Source organism: Chiloscyllium plagiosum, chromosome 35 (genome assembly GCF_004010195.1).
Source record: "Chiloscyllium plagiosum isolate BGI_BamShark_2017 chromosome 35, ASM401019v2, whole genome shotgun sequence".
In the NCBI taxonomy this organism is placed as follows: Eukaryota; Metazoa; Chordata; class Chondrichthyes; order Orectolobiformes; family Hemiscylliidae; genus Chiloscyllium; species Chiloscyllium plagiosum.
The window spans coordinates 20,493,758-20,518,704 of record NC_057744.1 but is presented as its reverse complement, the minus strand read 5'-3'; the positions used below and the strand labels follow the sequence as shown (position 1 = coordinate 20,518,704).

At 38.9% G+C, this 24,947-nt stretch overlaps 2 protein-coding genes across 4 annotated transcripts; both read right to left on the bottom strand.

Annotated features, from left to right (window-relative positions):
* Positions 1-5,550: 5,550 nt before the first annotated feature.
* On the bottom strand, positions 5,551-14,739 carry LOC122540690 (mth938 domain-containing protein-like). 3 transcript variants are annotated; one of them, XM_043676772.1, is made up of 5 exons: positions 14,662-14,709; positions 13,879-13,932; positions 9,276-9,417; positions 7,702-7,797; positions 5,551-5,983 (listed from the first exon to the last, which is right to left on the bottom strand). In XM_043676772.1, exons 3-5 carry the CDS (start codon positions 9,405-9,407, stop codon positions 5,843-5,845), a joined length of 369 nt encoding a protein of 122 aa, XP_043532707.1. In that variant the 5' UTR covers positions 9,408-9,417; positions 13,879-13,932; positions 14,662-14,709; the 3' UTR covers positions 5,551-5,842. The 3 variants fall into 3 exon arrangements, with proteins under 3 accessions (XP_043532707.1, XP_043532709.1, XP_043532710.1); XM_043676774.1 differs by having other exon boundaries at positions 13,879-13,929; positions 14,662-14,703; XM_043676775.1 differs by lacking the exon at positions 13,879-13,932 and having other exon boundaries at positions 14,662-14,739.
* A 1,978-nt stretch (positions 14,740-16,717) lies between these two features.
* On the bottom strand, positions 16,718-24,191 carry smfn (small fragment nuclease). Its single transcript, XM_043676769.1, has 7 exons — positions 23,804-24,191; positions 22,302-22,385; positions 22,135-22,212; positions 20,742-20,853; positions 19,533-19,641; positions 18,367-18,420; positions 16,718-17,531 (listed from the first exon to the last, which is right to left on the bottom strand). Exons 1-7 carry the CDS (start codon positions 24,053-24,055, stop codon positions 17,396-17,398), a joined length of 825 nt encoding a protein of 274 aa, XP_043532704.1. The 5' UTR covers positions 24,056-24,191; the 3' UTR covers positions 16,718-17,395.
* Between the last annotated feature and the right edge of the window lie 756 nt (positions 24,192-24,947).

The window sequence follows — 24,947 nt, the reverse complement described above, 5'->3', positions numbered from 1 at the left end:
TTGATAGTATTTCAAACTACATGTTAACTAAGCACTGTAAGAGTAACTTGCATCTAACTCTAGTGGGAAATATTTCATTTAAGATAAACCTTTTATATTTAACGTTCAATAGGTACTATGTGTAAAGGTTTAATTTGTCCAAGGTGTGAAAAAAAATTCTTGCTGCAGAAAACTGAGAGTCAGTCCTGAATAATAGTCATATGCTAGAAAGAGAAACTCTAAAATTGAGTAAATGGAGATTTAATTGTCTTATTGAAATGAAATCATTGTGATACACTCAAAGGGATAAAGAAAACTCAGTGACAATTGCACTCTGTGGTACTTTTTGTCTTTTTGGTTATTTTAAGTTTCTTTTGCTCTAAATACTTCAGTTAGATTTAAAAAAAAGGTCTATGAGGGATTATCTTTAAACTGTTGTGTACAATGCATGCAAACATTTCATTGCATAGTATAAGAGAAATGACACTGTATCTTGGAGAATGGGGCACATATTCGTGTAAATAGTTTTTCATTCAAGGGCAAATGTATATTTTTATAACTTACCACAGTATTTCCTGGTTTGAATGTTGTAATATTCTCCAATAAAATGATGAATGTAATTTATCTTGTGATTTTGTATTTTCTTTTAAGGCTTTCCCAGTGGAGCAAAACATTCATTTATGTATAAGTGTAAAGTTGTAAGACTGAAGCATAAAGAATTATAGTTTTCTCCCTGGGTGACTATGACTTCATAATTCTTGGACTGTGCTCAGATCGCTGATCTCAGCGAATGACAGTTAGGCTATTGCAATCAGCTTCAGTATTCAGGGAAAAATTAGCGAGGCTCTCATTTTTGATTGTTGTTCAATTAGTTAAACTGGACTTGGGAAACATATGAATAGTATGTGAACAAAGCTGGACTGTACCAGGTTGGCTCTCCTCACTATTGAATATCTTTCCAACACTTGTTTTTCAATTTGTTACATGAAGTACTGTCACCTGAGGATGGGTGAAACCTCTGGAACATGACTAAGTGCCATCAAAGGGAGGGAAGAGCATTCAAAAAGAAAGGATACATTACCTAAGTACCTCCCTTTTATGTTGTCAGAGAATTGTCACATTGTGAATATAGCGCGTATGCAGATCTTGTGGAATAGACATGTTTGTTTATTTCACAATATTGTTGAAAGAGAAATTGACTGCATGTACACAGAATGGTTACTGCACAGATGAGCCTTAGCCTCTTCCCTGAAGTACAGGCACTTAGAGTTTTTAGAGTTACAAAAGATTGATGTTAATTGCAAGACAATACAGTTCTGATTACAATTGATAGTTTGACATTATTAAAATTATTTAATGCTGCAAAGACAGGAGCTTTAGGTTGGATTAAAGTTCAGAAAGAGGGATAAACTGGGTAATTATAGACTAGTCACAACAATGCCAGTGAAGGGAACACATTTGGGGACAGTAATTGGAATAAAATAACTTCTTTTGGAGAAATATGGTAATCAATGACAGCATGGATTTATTTAAAATAAATTGTGTTTGATGAATTTGAGTAATTTCATGAAGTAACAGTGTGAGTTTAGAGTGATTGATGGACTTTCAAGATATATTCAGGTTTGTAAAATGAGAAGACATCGCAACTGAAATTTAGCATAGAGAAGTGAAAAATGCTGAATTTTGGAAGGAACAAGAAGGGTGGCAATATAAACAAAACAGTATAATTTTAAAGGGTTTACAAGATCAGACATTATTACAGGTTTATAGAGAGAAATCTTTGAGAGTAGATAAACAGGATGATATAGCTATTGAAGTATATGAGTCTTTTATTATGTCAATAGAGGTAAAAAAATTGATAAGTGCTTATAAATAACTTGCTATGCCTCAGCTATACCACTGTGCCCAATTTACAGTAGCACAGCTTAAGCAAAATGTCAATGTCATGGAGAGGGTGAAGAGGAAATTTTATAGAATGGGACCAGGGATCAGGATCCTCAGTTACAAGAACATAAATAATACAGCGCAGAACATGGCCTTCGGCCCTCGATGTTTCGCCGACCTGTGAACTAATTTAAGACTATCCCCCTACCTTATCTGACCATCATCCATGTGCTCATCTAAGGATTGTTTAAATCTCACTAATATTGCTGAGTTAACTACATTGGCAGGCAGGGCAAACCACGCCCTTACCACTCTCTGAGAACATGCCTCTGACATCTGTCTTAAATCTATCACCCCTCAATTTGTTGCTATGCCCCTCGTACAAGCTGATGTCATCATCCTAGGAAAAAGACTTTCACCGTCTACCCTATCTAATCCTTTGATCACCTTGTATGTCTCTATCAAATCCCCTCTTAGCCTTCTTCTTTCCAATGAGAACAGACCCAAGTCCCTCAACCTTTCCTCATAAGACCTTCCCTCCAAACCAGGTAACATCCTGGTAAATCTCCTCTACACCTTTTCCAATGCGAACACATCCTCCCTGTAATGGGGCAACCAGAACTGCACACAATATTCCAAATGCGGCCGCAGTACTGTTTTGTATTGTTGCACAATGACATTACGGCTCTGGAACTCAATCTCTCTACCAATAAAACTAACACACTGTATGCCTTCTGAACAGCATTATCAACCTGGGTGGCAACTTCCAGGGATCTATGTACATGGACTGCAAGATCCCTCTGCATATCCACACTACCAAGAATCTTTCCATTGATCCAGTATTCTGCCTTCCTGTTATTCTTTCCAAAGTGAATCACCTCACATTTATCTGTATCAAACTCTATTTGCATCTCTCAGCCCAATTCTGCTGTTTATCCAAGTCTCCTTGCAACCTGCCACATTCTTCCAAACTGTCCACTACTCCACCGACTTTATTGTCATCTACAAACATACTAACCAATCCACCTATGTATGCATTGAAGTCATTTATAAAACTGACAAACAGCAGTGGTCCCAAACAGATCCCTATCGCACACCACTAGTAACCGGACTCCAGGCTGAATATTTTCCATCAACCACCACTCGCTGCCTTCTTACAGAAAGCCAGTTTCTAATCCAATCTGCTAAATCACCCTTAATCCCATGCCTCTGCATTTTCTCCAACAGCCTACCACCTGGAACCTTATCAAAGACCTTACTGAAGTCTATGTACACCACATCAACTGCCTTACCCTCATCCACCTGCTTGGTCACCTTCTCAAAAAACTCAAGGAGGTTTGTGAGACACGACCTGCCCTTGATGAAATCATGTTGACTATCTGAAATCAAATTGTGGCTTGCTAGATTTTTATAAATCCCATCTCTTCTTTCCAAAACTTTTCCTACAACAGACGTAAGGCTCACTGGTCTATAAGGAGAAAGTGAGGACTGCAGATGCTGGTCTATAATTATACCTGGGTCATCTTTACTGCCCTTCTTGAACAAAGGTGCAATATTCGCAATCCTCCAGTCCTCTGGTACTAAACTAAAGTGACTGCATTTTAAAGGATGGCCTGTATGTACTTATTTAGGTTGAGACCAGGAGGACTTTAATCAGTGGGTGGCTTCTTTCTAGGTTGTGGAAACAAAGTGTCTATAGCTGTTCTTTTTGGTTTTCTGTAAAAAAAAAGAATGCCACATTGCCATCGGGATAGATTGCAAACAGGTTTTTTTTTAACTTGTTCAGCAATTTATTTTTTTCAGTAAATCTTTACTGTGTAAATCAGAACATGAGTTGAAATAACCCTATTCAAGTTCTGGTAGAAGATAAAGGCACATTCTAGGCCATTTAGATTATCTTACTTTCCGGCAATGCATTGAACCATTCAGGTTTTGACAAGATTTGACAGGGTAGCCATTGACTGGTTGCTGCATCTCAGGACAAGGAGGATAACTTAAGGTAACTTAGGATAACATAGTACTGGGCTAAGGAGACATGTCTTTTGAGGGTTATGAATCTTTGAAATTTTCTACCTCAGGGGCTCCACTATTAAGATATTTAAGGCTGAGATAGTCCGAATTTTGTTCAGAGGAACAAAGGATATGGATTGCAGGCAAGAAAATGAAGTTAAAAATGTAAATTAAACATAATTCTATTGAATGGCAGAGCAAGCTTGATGGGCTGTAATAATCCTGTTCTGAAACTTATATTTGTTGTATTGTAATTAGCTGATTAAATCTTTCAAATGTTGAAAAGCATCTCCACTTTACTAATCCAAGGTCACCTTTAGCCAGATTGGGGTAACACTGTTTGTAAAAAAAATCATTCAAGAGCAATTGAATCATTGCAGTCAGACCTGCAAGTGTTCCGAATACAAGTAACAGGAAACTTTTCAATTTTTACTCAATTGGAAAAGTAGATTTCTGAATCTTGTTTTTTTTAATGGCAGCAAATTTACAAATCACACCCAGTAAAACCAGAATGATATTTCCTTGCTGGAATATTATATTCAGCTACTGCGTGAAGGTTTTCTGTTCGCTAGATGTTCCAGATTCCTTACGGGCAGTTGTAGCAAATAAGTTGTTATGGCTACAGCTGGTGCTACTGATGGGAACACTTATATTTTAGTTGATTCATTACTTTCCAAATTACAAGTGGCTTCCCAGAAAATAACTTAGGTCATGGCGTTACCTCAATTACACCAGGCTTGGTGAGTCAATGTCAAAGCATCTTGAAACTAAAATTTATTTGAATATGCTCTATAGGTTAGTCTTTTCAAATTATAGGTCAAACATTTTTAGAATGCACCGATTTCTTCTACTCTAATGAATCCTTTAGAATTTATTTCAGCTTTCTCCTATTACCATTAGACAATTAATGTGCTCAATAACTTCTTTAAATGCAGCACCAGACATATCTTTGTAATTGAGAAATTAATTTAAATAAGGTTGTTTGTTAAAGATTACCCAGCAGCCCATATGAGATGTCATTTGTCAACAATTTTTGCAGCAAACTTTATTGTGGAAATGTTAAACAAACTGATGTGGACTGAGAGCACAGTGACAATATACCTTGCACAGTGTTGTATGAATCTCCAAATCCTTCAAGCTGTGATATTTGAGAAGTCATTCGTGTAACTGGTGAAAAGATTGCATGGATTCAACAACCCAAATGACCTCCTTTTGTGCTACAACCATCCTATGATTCTATAAAATACTTGGAATAAAGTATATGTGCGATTGTGAAACGTGACTCGTGGGAAGTGTAATGATGTTCTGTCCAGGACTGCTGTATTGCTTATGAAGCATTTCTGTTATGGTTACTTTGCAAGGGTTTTGTCTTCTTGATACTCTAATAACCTTCAGGACAGATGTGCCAAAGTTATCATAGTTACAGCTGGTGCTTACTGATGGAGACAGTTAAAATGTGGTTGGATCTGTTGACTTTCACATTATCAGTAGGTTGCAGCAAAGGTATTTAGGTCTTATCATTAACTCCTTTGCCCAGAGTCAATTCTAATCAAAGAGATAAATATCTAGTGCACACAATTCTGGGCTACATATAAACAAGATAAATAATACTCAATAATAACGTTCAAAACACTGAATAAGCCAATGCATGTGACATCCAAGACAAGCGCTGATACACAATGGAGTTCAACATAAACATTAGTTAGAAGTAGCAAGGAACATTTATTATTCATTCAAACAGGGGAAAAATTCAAGCATTGGCTTATTGTAGTCCAAATAATCATTTTAGTTGCAAAAGTAAGCCACTGGATAGTGTTAATTGTTTACATCGTTTTCAAAATCTGTTCTAACTCAAAGTTTGTGTTCTGAAAAGTAATGTGCTTTTGTATTGTGCATGAAGTATCATAACAGAGTGCTAAAACTACCACCTAAAACAGAACAAAATATTCTCCTGTAGTCCTTGGATGCTTCAGCAGGTTGAATGGAAAATTCCTCCAACGGCAACACCTTCCTTCACTAGTTTGTTGTACTGCTGCACAGCTTTCTCTGTTTGGAGAACCACAGGATCAATACCCTTACTTCTGATGAAGGACAGAGTTGCTTCAGGCACCTAAAATCAACATTGCAAGTTAGATTTCCATGATGCCTCTTCAATGAAAGAAACTGTGCTCATTACTGATTTGGATCAAATCTGAATCCATAACAAATCAATTGATAGCCGTTTCACAAATGGGTAACTTAAAAAAAAATGATGCATACTGGTCTGACTTGAATTGTACAACTTAAATGCGAGCTCCAGGATGACTAGTACACTCATTTCCAAAGTAGCACTTTTTTAAAAACATTGGATGCCGTCTGGAAAATCTATTCATATTCCATTTAAATTCCATGTGATAGTAAAGTGATGGCAACTAATAACTCCCAGCACAAGATCAAAAAAGTAACCACCATGATATTTTCTAAATGCAGTGAATAGTTCCTGTAATGAGAATAGGGTTGAAGCAACTACAGTGGGGATGTTGAAAAGAGAATTTGACAAGCACCTGATGAGGAAAAAAAAAAGTAGGAGTACAGGGAAAGGTAGGGAAACAGAACAACTTGAGTTGGTCTAGGTGAGGGCCAGCATGGATATAATGAATCAAATAACCTCTTCTGGTGCTCTAAAACCCCCAATTCATAATCTCGAGATGTTAGTAAATTTAACTTGATGAAAGGTCAAATTCACTCGACTTTTTAAAAAACTGGTAACATTTGATTTAACAAGCTGAAAACTTGAAAAGGCAGCATTTCCCAAGTACCGGACTGAACTGTCAGCTGTGATTAGAATTTTTTATTCAACCTATTTTTCTAATCAACCTGTTCAGAGATGTTATTATACATTTCGGGAGCAGATGGAACTTGAACTCAGATGCTACCACTGCACAAGAGGGCCCCAGCTGTGATTACATATTTACTTTGTAGTGGAGCCTAAACCCCGAATGTTCTGACACAAGGGGAGTCAGTCGCTGCTGAGGCCTACATTACTAGCATCATTATATATTCAGTAATGTAGTGCAAGATGTTGGATTGGATGAGCGTGATCTGACATATCTTTTGATATTTTAATCTCAGGGCCTTCTTTATTATAACTAGTGATCAGCAGTCTGATGCTTCTTGGTTTACCATAGCATTCCAAAGGGAGTCAGAGGAATTTCTGGCTAATTTCCTGTAGCAGCAAACTTGCTCTATGAAGATTCTCAAATGGATACTTGTATAGAACTTTATGGTAACTTAAAGTTAATAATAAAGGAATGGATATTGTAGTGGTGATGTTACTAGACTAATAGTTTAATTCTCTGGAGACACAGATTCAGATCCCACAACAACGTGGTTGAATCTGAACAGCTCTCTAAAATGATGTAGGAAGCTATCCAATTGTAGCAGCAAAAGCAGAAGAGCTGAATTAGCTTTGTTGCGGTATTTAGAACCAAATGAGCTGCAGAGATTTAAGAAATCAGCTTGCTATAATCTTCTCAAAAGCAAGTGTTAGATAATAAACATTGGCCTTTCTGATGTCCCATAAGTGAATTTTAAAACTGACAGTCGTGCCTCTCAGATAAATTCTGTATGTATACACACACACACAAATTCTGTACACACACTTCATATAAGCATGATTGTCAATGAGTCACCTTTATATCCAAATCTGAAAAAAATTGACTCATGAATGGACTGTGAAGAAGAAAATACATCTCAAAAAAAGACAATGACCTCAAAACCAACAGCAAGTGAAGCTTAATGAGTCTTTTATTCAAAACTTATAATTCTCTGAAAATACACAATACTTACTTGCAATGCTTCGTCCATTCCCCTTCCAATTACTAGTGTCTGAATACCTTTGTTAACAATTTCATTAACATCAGCTGGTTGAATTCCAGGTGTATGCTGTAAAAACATGGGGTCAAGACTTAAAGCACAAACTACAATTCCACAAAATCAGAAACTTTTTTTTTATTCACTAAGGGTTTTCAGGGCTTATTAACTTCTCTTCAGCTGGTAGTTTTGAATGATAGGTGCAGTGATTGTTGAAAGCCTCAAAGCTCAGAAGCCTTCCCATTAAAATATTGTACATGTCCCATTCTACAATATTTTGGTCTCCAGAGATAAGCCGTACAGAAACGAGTCACACAAATAAACTCTTGGAATATACTTTGAGAATTCAACCATTAGGGCTCATTTCAGCTAAAAGGAGCCAATGTGCTAATTGGCTATAGGTCAGGCCCTATATAGAAGTGCTAAAACTCAACATGGCAGCAATTCTTAGCACATGCACTTGACCACAAAGGAGACCATTCGATTACCATTTTTAAAAATCTGGATTCACAAGGGTAATTAAAGTGTTCTGGTTTCTCCGGTAAAATTTTCCAACAAAGTATAATCAGGAAAGAAAATGGTCATAGACACCACAGATATATTTCAACCAAACACTTGAATTCATAGAATTTTTTTATATCTGAAAGACATACAGAATGTCACCATACTGTACAGATGAAAACATACACGTACAAGGAAAAAAATAATAGGCAAAATGCATTTCAGTGACAGTGTCGAAAAAAGGATGAAAGTAGTGTAACTAAAGAGCTTTAAATATAAAGAATACATTGATATGCATCAATATTATTTCTGCCATGCACTTATGTATTGTTGCAAGTATCTCCTTTAAACGTTAAATACAACAGTTTAATGCTGTTTATCGAGTATCTATTGTTTAGGTTCAGAGTCCCAAAGTGGGGATCAGGACACTATGTGGGATTGTGAGCTGAAGTTTTGAGGTTGAGCTCTTGAGACAGCAATGGCCATCTTAGAGCTTCGACCAAGCGATTACAGCTGTGATCTCAGTCTTGCAGTCCCCCTTCCAGTTCCTAATTCTTACTGAGGGGCCATGACAATTGTCAAGTCTTGAAATGGCATCACAGTGTGAAAAGCTTTATGAAGCACTAGTTTAGGCTGAAGATTGTGTTCATGTTATAAAAACAAAAAAGCTCCAGAAAACTCAGCAGGTCCAGCAGCATCTATGAAGAGAAAGCAAAGTTAACATTTTGAGTCCAGTGATCCTTCTTCAGAACTAGTTTCTATTTTAGTGTATTCATTTTTTGTTGTTGTTTTTGTTTGATAGGAATTTTCTTGAATTTAAAGTAAATCATTCGACTGCAAATACTACAACATCAGAACAAGGAATTGATAGAAGAACTCTATGGATCAATGTTCACAGCACACACTGTACTACACAAAACCCTTCTCACTGTAGACAACATCCTTTCATGCAATCCAACGGCAGACAATATGTACAAATGATATTGTTTTAAACTACAGTTTGCTGGATTACTATGACTTTCAACAGTTTTGAGTAAATCTTTACTCACACGAGTTCCTGTCTCTCTCCAGTCCCATGTTCGGTTTCCTCCTGGCCAGACTTTACAATCTTTGTATCGAGTATCACTGCCCTCAACCTTCATTTCACCCCACCTTAAAGAGGCAATAGCTGGTGAAGTCATGGTTCACTCACTATTGGGAGAGGAAAACAAACATTTAAGCTTCCAAAGCAACTTCAGATTTTGTAAAGTTACAATTTGGTCTGAAATACAGCTCGAAGCTTTTGACTAAATGAATCACTGGAATGTTTGGAATTAGCACTTTCAGCAGAGGGATTAATTATTACAGAGATTTGTTTATCTTGTTTTTTCTTGGATGGCTTTCTTCTCATGCCCGGGTATGGATCAACAGATGTAGACCTCCAAAGAAACTACTCTATTTGTGTAGGCCCAGACAGCGAATGTTCGTCAATTGTTTGATCAGAAAAAGATAAAGAGAACATCAACAGAAATCTCACAGTTGTTCCTTTTCCTGTTGCAGGATAGTGAGGCACCCTTGCCACTGCTCTTTCTGAACTTGATTAACCCACTCTGGTCCATTTTTTAATAAATTAATTTGGGAATGTGGGCTTCACTGACCAAGCCAGCATTTAACCTCGATCAATGATTGCCTTTAGAAGGTGTGCTGTTTTCTTAAACCATTGCTGTTTTTTTAAGTGTCAATACATCTGCATTAAGGAAGGTCAGCAACCTATGTTGAACCTCAAAGGTTTCCAGACTGTAAGGCACCAGATTGTGTTGAACTTTCAAGTCAATCATGTGCTTTCTCTTTATAATATTAGATTACTTCAAAAAATAAACCAATTACATGGTTGCATATTATCATATTTCCGCTTAATTGTAATAAGTAAATTAGGTGGCATTGGTTCGGTTTATTTTAATATCTCATTCAGATTTAACAACTCAGATCACAACTTGCATTTACAGATAACTATGTATACGATCTAAGCAACAGGAGCTCTTAGTTCTCTAAGCAATGATGTCTCTTAAAGCAATTGTTCAATAGAGAGGCTTAAATATTTTGGACTCTTAATGAGGGGAGTTTGAACATTGGATAACAATAGGATCAGGCTGTGATCATCCTGATGGCTTACTAGTTTGCCTGCTCACTATGTTCACATTTGAATAAGTCACTTGGGTGAGACACTGAAGCAGTACTGGCATCAACTGGCTTGAACTGGAGCCATTCTCTCCCAAAAGAAGAGGAAGAAAATCATAATGGAAATAATAATAGTTACAGCTGAACAGATACTACATAGGTGTGAAGCCATTTTATCCAAACACATCAAATCTTTCATATAAACCTATGACTACTGAAGTCACATCATCAAAATAAATCTTGATTAATTCTTGAGTTTTCTTCTGCACACACTAGCCTGAATGCCGGCACAGGTGTGAATCATGCTTCGTGTGATAAAGTGGTTCCAGATACAAAGTCTTGATCTTGCCTTTTGCTTTTGTGCCCATGAACCCTTGTGTTCAACAAATATTTGACTAAAATTAATGCATTTATATTTTTGATGTTCTCTTCATTCTTAAACGAGTTTATATGGCCTCATCTCCCTACCATCTACACTTATCTACCTTACAATTTTTGTAATTCAGTTATGAGAGAATAAACAAAATGGAATGGTGACCTCCCTTGTCTTTACTTTTCCATGTGATTCAACTATTAATCTTTGCTCCTTACATAAATTTACTAATTTGATAGTATTGCTCATCATTATTTGTATTTGTTGTGGTTCTGCAAATAACTACACATGTCAAATAGGGCATTGCTTCCAGATCTCTTTCAGACTTTCTCCTTTTATGTTCATTATCATTTGAATGTGTCTCCCATTCTTTCAGCCAAGATGAAATAGTTCACCAAATTTTATCTATGATTGCTCTGCTTACTTGTCAATGTTATCTATGTGCTTCTTTCATTCAATGGATGCCTCAGTTGTCCACCTGCTCCAGCTGAGTGTCTTCTGTGAATTTTAATGAATACCATTTCCTTTTTCTGAATCAAGTTATTTCCACAAATTAATAATGAAGGTCCAGCGCTGATTCCTGTAGCACCTTACTCAGTACATCTCTCCAGCTTAGGATATCTTGTGATTGGTATATTTCGACGGTCTTTGTCAGTGACTATTGTCTCATTCTTTCACTATTTGTTTCAGAACAACTACTTGTATTAACTAGTAATTTTACCACAGTAAAACATCTCTGGATGCTTAACTAGTCATCAACAAATACTTTTGACACTGAGCTAAAGTGAAAGTTCACAGCAGCTGACCAAAAGCTTCACTGAAAAGTCAGTATATTAACTTTTAGAATCACATTATTGTTACAAGTGCACAAAAAGGTCATTTGGCCCATTGTGTTTGCAACAGGTCTCTAATTGAGCCTTGATTGAACTTGTCTCCATTACACTTTTAGACATTGCATTCCAGACTTTATCCACTCACTGCATGAAAAAGCTTTTTCTCATATTGCTTTTACTTCCTTTGCCAATTGCTTTAAATCTGTGTCCTGTTGTTCTTCATCCTTTCATGAGTTGAGACAATTTATCCCCATCATCTCTGTTGACCCCTCACGATTTAGAATACCTCAGCTCAAATCATCTCTTCTCTAAGGATCATAGTCTTGGCTTTTTCAACTTTAGCTGAAGTTCTTCATCCCTGAATGGTTTTTGTGAATCTCTTCTACACCATTACAATACCTTCACAACCTTTTCACCACACCTCTCGCATACTTTAATTTATTGTCTCACAACATTTTTCCTATCAAAATTAATCACTTCACATTTCTCATGACTTTAACTGCCACTTGTTCACCAATTCCATGTCTATGCTGTTTTCGATTTCTAAACAATCTCCTCACATTTTGCAATTGTTGGAACTGTACTGAGATCTAGGCCACGAGTATAAATCAGGAAAATCAAGGGTTCCAATCGCTGTTCCTGCAACTTTTCTTGCTGCTGCGCAGTCCTTCAAGGTTCATGCACAGCTGAAGCTTATGGACGCTGAAACCATGCTTTAGCAAGTTGATCGACATCCATAGAGCTTCCCAGCAGTTGCACAGCCAAGAGGGAATGTTGTTTCCAACACTGGCCCTTTGCGTGAATTCCACTAAAAGCTTCCCTCTAACCCGAAGAATATCCATTAAGTACTAGTCTCTAATTCCTATCACTCAGCCATCTTGCTGCTGCCTATTTTATTTCATGGCTACAACTTTGCTCAAGCACTTGTCATTTAGCACTATATCAAATGCCTTTTGAAAGACGATACACACAATAGCAGCATTATTTCCTTGTAATTCTTTCTGATCTCTTCAAAAAAGAAAGTTAAACATAATTTTCCCTTAAGAAATTCCTGCTGACTTTCCTTAATTAACCTGTTTTTCTCCATTTGTATATTAATTTTGTCCCCAATTATAGAACATAGAAAAGTACAGCACAGAACAGGCCCTTTGGCCCACAATGTTGTGCCGAGATTTAATCCTCATGTCAAATATAGTAACTTAACTTGCACACCCTTCAACTTACTGCTATCCATGTGCATGTCCAGCAGTCGCTTGAATGTCCCCAATGACTCTGCTTCCACCACCACAGCTGGCAATGCATTCCATGCATTCACAACTCTCTGCATAAAGAACCTACCTCTGACGTTTCCTTTATACCTTCCTCCTAATATCTTCAAACTATGACTTCTCGTACCAGTCAATCCTGCCCTGGGGAAAAGTCTTTAGCTATTGATTCTATCTATTCCTCTCTTTATTTTGTACACCTCAATCAGGTCTCCTCTCTTCCTCCTTCTCTCCAGAGAGAAAAGTCTGAGCTTATTCAACCTTTCTTCATAAGGCAAGCCCTCCAGCCAAGGCAGCATCCTAGTAAACCTTCTTTGCACCCTCTCCAAAGCCTCTGCATCTTTCCTATAGTAGGGCGACCAGAACTGGATACAATATTCCAAGTGTGGTCTCACCAGGGACTTGTAGAGCTGCAGCAAAACCTTGCGACTCTTAAACTCGATCCCTCTGTTAATGAAAGCCAAAACACCATATGCTTTCTTAACAACCTTATCCAGTTGGGTGGCAACTTTGAGGGATCTGTGTACTGACACCCAAATCCCTCTGTTCCTCCACACTGCCAAGAATCTTGTCTTTAATCCTATATTCAGCATTCGAGTTCAACCTTCCAAAATGCATCACTTTGCATTTATCCAGGTTGAACTCCATTTGCCATTTCTCAGCCCAGCTCTGCATCCTGTCTATGTCGCGTTGCAGCCTGCAGTAGCCCCCTATACTATCGACGAACCTCCAACCTCAGTGTCATCTGCAAATTTACTAACCCACCCCTCAACCTCCGCATCCAAGTCATTTATAAAAACTACAAAGAGCAGAGGCCCAAGAACAGAGCCCTGTTGTACCTCACTCAACACTCACCTCCAGGTAGAATACTTCCCATCTACAACCACTCTCTGCCTTCTGTCAGCCAACCAATTCTGAATCCAGATAGCCAAATCTCCCTGTATCCCATACTTCCTAACTTTATGAATGAGCCTACCATGGGGAACCTTATCAAATGCCTAATTATTGTTAGAAATTTCCTCACCATTGAAGTCAAGTTGAGTTTTCGTTTTGCTGGTCACAGAAAATGCCAGTCCTGCTGAACGTTTCCAGAAATTTGGATTTCACATGAATTCGTATCAGATAACAGGAAAATGTCAAGAAAGACACAGAAGAGAAACTTGAGATAATCGTACAAAATGACACAAGCAACGTTTAAATATTTCCAAGTCCACAAGTAGAGTTAATGTAGAATTATTTTAATAGCAGTAGGGAGTTCACCTGAGATTCCCATTCCATTCAAAAAAAGTAATTAATTGGCATGAATAATAAATAGAAGTCTTCATATTTGTAAAATGCACCTGAAAGTCGTCCATTTAAATAGTAATACCGTATCCTAAATAACCCAGTAAAGACGACAACAAAGTCACTGGGGAAAAAAAGGCGTTGCAGACGTGGAAATTTATGCAACATTAGGACTTGGCAAGCTGCCAGAACTGGTGCAGTTTTACTTCTGTTTCTGGAAATGAATCCAGAAAGTTGCCAACGTGGCAACTGATCCCTGCAGTAATGTTTCATGTCGAATGTGATTTCTCCTATCAGCTGAGCTGACAAGCGAGTTTGTACATGTACTGGTGTTTTTGGTGAAGCTAGAGGTGGTCCCGGGGCACTGGAGGACACCGAGAGAAGCTCAGCGACCTATCCCTCCCACCCGAACCTCAGGCCAGGGGAAGAGGCTCACACGGTCCGGCAGCTGATAGACCCTCCCTCTCGGCCGGGGACGAACTCCCGATCAGCAGCAACTTGAAAACTCCCTCCCTGCACTCACCTCCCGACAGCCGAGGGTGAAGCTCAGATTTCTGGAGACCAGCCCCTTGTCCTCAGAACCACACCCACCGTTGTCATAGTAACATCTCGCAAAATACTTCCATCGCAAGCCCATTCATTCACCCTCCCCTTTCAACCCAGCAGCATCTCTCATCACATCTCTTCCACACCCAATGCTGCATAAACTGAATATTTTTAAAATGCAGATAAATTCATTCACAGAATGAGGGCAATGCTGGCCAAGCCAGCATTTATTGCCCATCCCTAATTGCCCAGAGGGCAGTTAAGATTCAGCCACATTGCTGTGGGTCTGGAGTCACATGTAGGTTAGACCAGGTAAGGATGGCAGCTTAGCCCCCCCAAAGGTATTAGTGAAAGAGGTGGATTTTTACAACAAGCATCCACAATTTCATACATATCATTAGGCTCTTAATTCCAGATTTTTAAAAAAATTTTGAATTCAAATTCCACTATCTACCCTGGTGGCATTCAGATATGGGTCCCCAGATCATTACCTAGGTTCCTGGCTAACAGTGCAGTCATATTCCCACTAGGCCATCACCTCCCCCAATTAAATATTATGAAGTTCTAAAGCAAGATTTTGAGACCATGGGTAGCTTGCTCCTCCATGACTGATTCCTGTCTCTTCATGAACTGACTGAGGCTAGCTTGGATTGCTTTTGGTGTAAAGATGAGTTTAAGCACCTTGTGCACCCATAAGCTACCACCTCTAACAGTACCTAATGCTGTCCCTACCTAAAGTCAACTGCTGCCACAAATTTCATTCACATTGACTTTATATTAGACTTGACCAACCCAATACACTTCTGAGCAGGCAAGTTTCCAGGACACTTTTGGTGAGTCTACATTGTGGACAGAAGTGGCACATTTTTCAGTCTTAGGGCTTAGTGGAACAGAACATTTAAAAATGCAGTTAAATTTGAGTCTTTGGAATTCTCAGTGCCAGAAGGTCATGGAATCACCAGTGAGTACATTTATGCTTTGAATGGACAGATTCTTAGGTCTCACATGGAATTAAGGGATTATTGCAAAACTGCAGGAAAGTGAGGTTGACACCCAAGATTAGCTCTGCCCATAATCACAGAGCAGGCTTAGCAAGCCACGTACTCAAATAATCAAAATCAGATTAAATAGTTCCCATTGTAACAAAAAGACAAGCAAACCATGATGAATGGAAACTTATAGAAGGGAACAGAAACTAATTATTATAATCTCACCCTGTTTGTTGCATTCTACACACAGGGGATTTAAGGTCATCCTAAACACTTTTGCCAGTGTCCCAACTTCTGTTGGTAATCCCTATACTGATCACTTAACCAGGGAAACAAAAAGGCCTCAAGTCTCAAAATTTCTCAAATTGCTCTATGGCCTGTCCCTTTGAAATGTACAGCTTCACAAGCCTGCAGGATATTCACACCCTGAATTAATTCTGGTGCTCAGCAGCTCAAAGTCCCCTGTTGCTCATAACTTAACCTTAAATCTCTTCATTCTAATTTAAAAAGGACCTCTTGATAACCAGCAGCTGGTCATTTCCACGATTTTTTGCCTTGGGTCATGCTCTTGAACTGGCTGATTCTCACTCAGGTATCCTTTCCCCATATGGATCAGGTAGTGGGGTACAGAATGCAGAATTTGCTTCCTTTCCTTCTTTGCTGCTCTGTCTCACCTTTAACCTCAATGCCTTAAAGTGTAAAGCAATTGGAGGTAGCGTTACAAATCTGCACAAAACAACTAATATAATTGAGAAACTGGTCTTAGTAAATAGCCGAATATTCTCTGTCAGTTCAATTTAAGTCCAGAGTTTGATTTCCCTCTAAACCTTTGCCGTTTGTCCACTCCACTTCATGAAACTTATTAGCAAGGTTCAAATCACTTAGCTCCTTATACTCAACATCAAGCTACAAATTGCCTCCAAAGCACCCTGGAAATGTCTTTAAAAATAATTTTTTTTTTTAAAAAAGGTTATTGCTGGTTGAAGAACCATTTTATCTCAAATCTCCTTTACTCCACTCTTCAAAGTTAAAACAGACATGACCTTTTGCTGTAACAGGCAGGGTTTATTTTGAATAAAAATAGTGCATTTTCAAGGTTTAATTTTTAAATTTCATGCAATGTGCTAACAAAGTTGAGGATAATGAAGGGGTTTACAGAGTGTTTACAGTATTTGTTAGTCAAATCAGAACTGCTCAATTCATAAATGCTATGTACACTATTTCAACACATGATTAAATGTTAAACTAGTTTCTGGCAAGTTGAAATCAGCAACAGAGAAACAAGGTAGTCACATCATATGCAGTAATAAATTCTAAATTGCAAATAATTGTAAATCAACCACTCCAAAGATATTGAAATTGAAATCTGAATTAGAAATTGAAGCAGAAAATGGTCAGATTTATTATGCATTTAAATGGGAAAAATGTGAAATAAAAAAAGCAGCGGGGTTCTAAAATAATGCTGTTGTGTTGATCCATAGGCCAAAGACTCCAACTGCAAGAAACAAAATGAAGCCTTGACTGGCTTTATTACAAATTTGATTGAAGTCCAACTAAAAAGGGCTAAACACAACAGAAAGAAATTTAGATACTGCTTTTAACCACTACATGTCACAAAAGAGCTCATTTTCAAGTGTCCAACACTTGACTGGAAGCAAAAAAATGTAAACAGGCATAGAATTTTCTGGATGAGCTTTCCAGATGTCAGCCAATCCTTTAGTTCTAGCTCTCTTGCTGGTTATTGTCACCATTTTCTAGATGAGTTTTTCTTTTCTTCTCATCTGCTTTAGTTTCTTTAAATATATGTGTCCTGTAAAACCGTAGTTCTTTGATGCTCTCACGGATGTCATTTAGTGCTCTGAAAGATGATACAATTTAAGGATTACAGTTAGCTTGTGTAACAAAAATGACAAAAACTTGCAAAATTATGCACTTGGATAGTGTTCTCAGCAAAAAGGTAAAACGGTTCTGTTGGATCATACTTTCGGAGATGTCAGTACAATTCTCAAAGATGATGGTCAATAAAAGACAAATTTGTTCCTTGATTGAGTAGTCTAGATCATGATTGTGGACATGGCAGCAAAGTTTGATGTTGTCTTTATCTGTTCAAAAGACATTCATTCTGTGTTCTACTTCTACACTGTCCAAGTTTGCCTAATTTCAACTACATTTTAAAAAAGTTCTGAGGGACCAGATCAATAACACCACAAAGATCTTTTCATACAAGAAATTTGTGCAGCCTTCTTCTGGACAGGTAAAGATACAGCCAAATAGAAACAGTTATGTAGAAAGTCAAGAAACTGAAAAAGGATGAGCATTATAGCAAATGCTGACAAAACTTCAACAGCATCTGTGGAGAGAGAAACAGAATTAATGTTGAGTCTGATGTGACTCTCCTTCAGAGAGGTCCACAGTTGCTGCAATGAGACCTGCTGAGTTTTTCAAGCATTTTCAGTGCTAGTTGGATTTCTGGCATTGGCAAAATTTCACTTACATTGGAAAAAATACTGCCCAGATGTTATATTTACAGCGGTTAAGAATCAAGAGTAGATAGCTTCAAGGGGTTGAAAAAAAGCATTTACAGAATCCCATATCTAATCTATATTTTAAAAAGTTCCATGATAAAAAGGATTTAATAAACAGCTCATTTTGAATGTTCAAAAATATAGTTAGCAATAGCAGGCATTACTCACCGATGTGATGCCTTCTTCTTTGGTGCGTCTTCATATTCATCTGGATACCAGCGTCTAAAAACACCAAAACAAAGAACATTTACTCTTATGACTTATTAGGCTGACAGATTGGGGGGGGGTGGGGGGTGGAATTTAATATAAGGACAGCATCAATGATGAAAGTACATTTTGGAACCAAACTATAGCTCTTAGAAATTGATAGCTTGGGGGAAAACAAAAAGGCTTAAGTATCAACACTACTCTGAAAATTGAGATCAGTTAGCAAGGATTATTTTTGATGTCACAATAGAATGGGATAGAGGATTTTTCTCAGTAGTTAAGCTTCTCATTGAGCTTAGAAAATTGCAAGTGAAATGGCTAAATGATAATAGAAACTGCAAGAAACCAAGATCAAGCCTTCATATTATCAAGTCACACAGCATGGAAACAGATCCTTTGGTCCAACTTGTCCATGCCGACCAAACATTCCAATCTGACTTAGTCCCATTTGCCAACATTTGGCCCATATTCCTCTAGCCTTTCCAATTCATATACCCATCCAGATGCCTTTTAAATGTTATAATTGTACCCACCTTCATCTCCTCTGGCAGCTCATTCCATACATGCACCACCCTCTGCATGAAAGTCATGCCTCAGACCCTTTATGATTTTTCCCCTCACCTCAAAAATCTGCCCTCTTCATTTGGACTCTCCCATTCAAGGAGAAAAGGTCTTCGTTATTCCCCTATCCATGTCCCTCATGGTTTTATAATTCTCTACAAAAGGTCATGCCTTAACCTCTCACACTCCACGGAAAACAGGCCCACCCTATTCAGCTTTTCCCTGCAATTCAAACCTCCCAGTCCTGCCAATGTACTTTAAAATCTTTTCTGCACCCTCTGAAATTTAACGGCATCTTTCCTATAGATATTAATTATGGACAGGAGTTTATTTTATCATTACCATGGCTGTCAGTAGTCTGTCTCCTACAATAGCAACCTAGATGCAGATATATGCGTCAAGTAAACTTACTCCTGTGCTGTGGTGATACCATGGGCTCCAACAAAACAAAAGTCAGAAGCATACAAAAGTGCAGTGCACTCAAGTTCATTCATTTTCACATTGTATTTCAATATCATTACTGTTCAGTAATAGTCAAAATTTGACTAAAACAGCAAACTTCTTACCTGCACAATTCTTTAATAGTGCTAACATCAATTATTCGGTAATGCAAGTGCTTCATGAACTGTGGCATATACTTGTCCAGAAACTTTTTATCAGCATGGACTGAATTTCCTAGAAATAAGCATTTGGAATATGAATTTTGTTATACTCACCCCTTCTGAATGGTCTTCACTCATCTTGAAGGTTGTAAGCTCATGCAATTGTATATTTAGTGTTTACACATCAGAAGTATATATGGATCACCCAATTAGGACCAGACTGGTGGTTATAAACATTTCCCCAGTACAATTTTGTCCAAAGAAAAATCCTTATTTGTGACATTTTTTGGTTTATTTGTCCATTCTCAGTGATTCTTTGCTTCTTTAGGTATCAAATTTAAAAAAAAGAGAGTGAATATTTGCTATAATCATTAAATTTCCTTAAAATATTTAAAGTCTTTCGAGCACGGAAAACAGTTCCTTTGGCCTATGGTCTCTATGTCAACCAATAACTACACTGATTTATTTGCACTTGGTCCATGACCCATATTGCCTGGGCATTTTAATTGCTGATCTAGAGGCTTAAGTGTGGCTAGAGTATCTGCCTCCACCATCAAAATTGTACTGGGGAAATGTTTACGAAAGGCCTGTTTCCACACTGTAAGTAATCTAATCTAAGTAATCTAATCACCACTCTCAGGCAACATATTTCATATATCTGCCACACTCTGGGTGAAGAAAATCTCATTTATACCTCCTCTGAAACTACTTGCTCCTTACCTTCATGTATGCCCTCTGGTTTTAGAAATTGTCTGCCATGGGGAAGAGATTCTCAATCTACTCTGTCTACACCTCTCAATTTTGTACATCATATATCAGACCCCTGCCTCAGCCACCTTTGCTCCAAGGAAAATAAACCCAGCCTATCCAGTCTCTTCGCATAACCGAGACTGCTGGCCACAGGCAACATCTTGTTGATTTTTCACTGCACCCACTTCTTTCCAAAAAGTAAAAAACGTGACAACCAGGACTGCATACGGTATGCCATCTGTGTTCCCACGTTTTACAACTATAACAAGACTTCCTTGCTGCTACATTCTACGCCCTAGCTAATGAAGGCAAGTATAATAATATGTGCCTTCTTCACCACCCTATCCACCTGTGCTGCGCCAAGTAATTATACACTAAGCATTAAGACGACACAAGACAATATCTTATTTGAATCTTCCATACCTGCAAGAGGACAGAGACCTGGTGGCGTATGCTGACGTACAAAAGACAGAAATTCATATTCTGCTTGCTGCAGGCTGATCTTACTATCACGCACTGCCTGTGTGAGGCCTGACTGCAAGGAAGATCAAAATATGTTTCACATTGTTAACGTGGTAATCACATGCATCACAGAAATTTAAACTGAGTCACACTTTCAAATTCAACTCAACAGTACAATTGTAACATTTAAAAAGGCATCTGGACGGGTATACGAATAGGAACCGTTTGGAGGGATATGGGCCGGGTGCTGGCAGATGGGACGAGATCGAGTTGGGAAATCTGGTCGGCATTGACGAGTTGAACCAAAGGGTCTGTTTCCATGCTGTACATGTGACTCTTTTGCCCATTAAATAGTACATCCTTTACTCTTTCTTCCACTAATTTGAATAATATATGGAGGCATGATCAATATCTCCTGTAGTGCGCAAGAGTCAATGGCCTTGTAGTATTATAATGTAGGACTATTAACGCACAGACCCAAACAATATTTTGGAAAATTCAAATTTGAATTCAAAAAATCTTTAGGATTAAGAGTGTAATGACTGCGAATCCATTGTCAAAAAAACTCATCCAATTCACTAATGTCCCTCAGAGAAGTGCCATCTTCACCTGGTCAGGCCTACATATAACTCCAGATCCACAACATGGTTGACTCAATTGCCCACTGGGCAATTACAGATGGGCAATAAATGCCTAGCCAGAGACACCTTCATCCCCAGAAAGAATTTTAAAAAAATAGTGAAGTTCTCAGGGAAAAAAAAATTGATGCCAGTGAGTAAAGATTACGAGCAGTGTAGATGCAATTCAGAACAACTGGCCAAATTGAAAATAGCAAATTCTGCCCTTACAATAATAATAGCAATTATATGGATACTTCAGCATCACTGTTTGCTGTAACAATAAACAGCAAGGCCACTGGCAACTGACATTACTATAGGGTAAATTTGACAGTAACCTCTGGCACTGTTACAGATGCCAATCTAGAAACTGCTGTTAGATCTGTTTTGCCACAGGGCAAGTTGTTACAATCTGATATACATGGAACTGAAATTATACTAGAAAACAAAAAAAAAGGTAAAAATCTTATTTTATTTACTGAAATCAGTTGAAATAAAAGAAAGGTGCTACTGCGTGAAAAGGGAGTTTTAGAACAGAGGAAAAGTAATCAGCGAATAATTTCTCTGGCACCAATTTGTGTATGTTATGTCGTGAACTCAGGTACAGATTCAAAACAAAAGGTGTCTTAATCATTCACCCTTATTTTCTCATCTTTGTTTTCTCTACATAAATTAACTAAAATGTACTTCATGCTTTTGTGGGCATACAGTCTAACAAATAGTAAACAACCACATACCTTTCCATGATGTTCTGTACACCACTCCGACATGCCATCCAATAGCTCATTTGGTTGGTTAACAATCAAGTGTGGACCCTAATAGAAAGTAACAGGGACAGTGTTTCAAAACATATACAAAATACACCATTTAAAATAGTCTTTTCCAGAATTTTAAGAAACCTTACCTCAGCTAAAATATTCAAATCTGCATCAGTTATAATGCATGCCATTTCTATGATTTTATCTTTTTCTATATCCAATCCAGTCATCTATTTAGGGATAAAAGCAAAATGTCAGACCACATTGTAGTTTTATTACATAGCTTTCCCACTTTTCTGGCACTTCCACAATAAAGAGGTTAAGTATTAATTGCAACATATTATTTGCAAATAGCCAGCTTCTGTAAAAGCTACACCCCATATTACAATAGGCAGAACATTATTCTGGTTTTCTATACATCAGTTACTTCACTTCTATACAGGTTAGGAGACACAGCTCTGCACAGAACAGGCTAGTTGAGGAACTTAAAACTGGTCACATCAACAAACCCCAAGTGAACCTGTTTCCAAAATCACCATCCCACATAAAACTTAAGTGACTTGTGCCTTCACATCAACTATTAAAGTTATAGTCAATCTGATGACTACAGTACTGACTGCACAAGATGGGTATACTCCAAGCACATATCCTGAAAGCTTCTAAGAAGGAGATCAAACCTCCAGCTCATGGGAGATCCTGACTTTTAAGTGACCTAAAATGAAGGTGGCTCTTTCAGGAAGGCACCAAGCATAACAAAAGACTTCATCAGGAACACTCAGAAGTGAAGCTAAGTGATGAAGGGGTGCACAAGTCATGGACCCAACTCTTCCTTCCTTCACACACCACCTACTTTACAGACAGCAGAGTCTGCCAATCATACACAGCTAGCTGGAGTGGAACAAATCATTCATAATCTTAAAGGGCTACCAAAGGAGACAATAATCTAGAACCCAGGCCATCAAACTGAAATTTAATTCTATCCCTTTTCATTCCATTCCATCAATTCTAGCTTCTTAGCTGTACACGTCATTTCCCATCCAGGTAGAAAACCTGTATAGGTCCTGAGTACCAACACTTTAAACTAAGAAGAGTTGATCAGTTTGCATGGTCAAGTTACTGACTTTTTGTGCAAAAAGTGCACCATCCAATAGCAAGTACCATGCCAGATATAATGCAGCTCACTGCAGAAAAACCATTAGGTAAACTTGCATCATCTCTCTCTGGCACAGTACAAACGCCGCATAGCACAAAACATTTCTTACTTTAGGGTCGGATCTATTAAAACCATAAACTAGGTTTCCTTGTCAAATCATGCCTGTCACAAAATCATTGCGGGACGTTAAAAAAAATTTAAAGTAGTAAAGTAGTCTCTGGAAACGACCATATTCGGGCTACTTTAGGTGAGGTCAAAATGCAGAAAAAGCAAACAAAGTGAAAAGCTGGACGAATTAAAAGGAGCACGATTATTGACAACTGGGCTAAAATGAAATCCTCATTTGTAGAAAACATTTTGCAAATGCTGTTTAAAGTGAGGAGAGGCTGATGCAAAGCGGCAGTTCTCTCCTAGTCCCCAGGGATACATTAATTTGCCATCAGATGGCTCTAGCAGGTTGGAAGGGAAAGGGGTGAGGGTTGGGGTAAAAGTTACCTCCAGATCCACCCAGACCATCCTCTTGGCCATGCTCTGGGCTGCCATGGTGACGTGTGACCGGGCTAAGAGGAGCGAGTCGGAACGGGGTGAAAGCGGCTCCCGCTCGCTGCGACTGAGCGGGGACTGGAAACAGGGGTAGGCCGAGCAGAGGCAGCCGGGACACGGAGCAAAGTCCCAGAACGGCCGGCTGCAGGTTACGGACACGCCGGCGACTTTAAAGCCGGCACCGAGAGCGCGCAGTCGCAGCATCGATGGCCGGCGGCCGGCACGGCCAATCTGACCGACGGCAGCTTGGCGACGACGCCCCGCCCACCTCGCGGCAGCACTGTCGCAAATGGGCGGGTGTCTCGAGCGGGAGGCTGCAGCTGAGCGGGAAGGCGGACAGCTGTCGTCAGTGTGCGCGCGCGGTTCCACAGAGAGTGACGGTTAATGTCGCCAAGTGGTGACCGCCAAAACATTCAGTGGTGTTGACACTCTACACATTCCCCACACCCAGCCGCACTTACTGGGATGTGGATGAAGGGGGATCCTGCTCCCCTGAAGGCCCGAGGCTCTCTTGCCCCTCGCTCCTCTGTGCGTCACGGGGTTTTGGCTTCTCCCACTACCGAGAGAGAACAAAAAAGATCACGGCTGAGTTGTGAGATTCTGGAGTGATGGGGGGCGATTGAGATGCTAATTACAGGGAAATGTGAGACGCAAGATCACGGCTGAGTTGTGAGATTCTGGAGTGAAGGGGGGGCGATTGAGATGCTAATTACAGGGAAATGTGAGAGTGCGTGAAGGGGGAAGAGAGAGTGAATGAGGGGCGGGCGCTGAGTGAAGGAGTGTGGGGCTGGAAAAGCCCAGCAGGTCAGGCAACATCCGAGCAGCAGGAGAATCGACATAAGACAGGAGTGGAAATAAGGCCATTGGGCCCATTGAGACCATTCCGCCACCTAGGCATGACTGATGGGCATTTCAACGGCACTTCCCGCACTCTCACCGTAGCCCGTAATTCCTTGCGAGATCAAGAATTTATCAATCTCTGCCTTGAAGACATTTATAGTCCAGACCTCATTTTGGGAATAAGCCCTTCCCAGGTGGAAGGGAAAGCAAGGCATGGAGCAAAGAAGTTGAGTGAAACACCCGGTTGAAGGCTAGA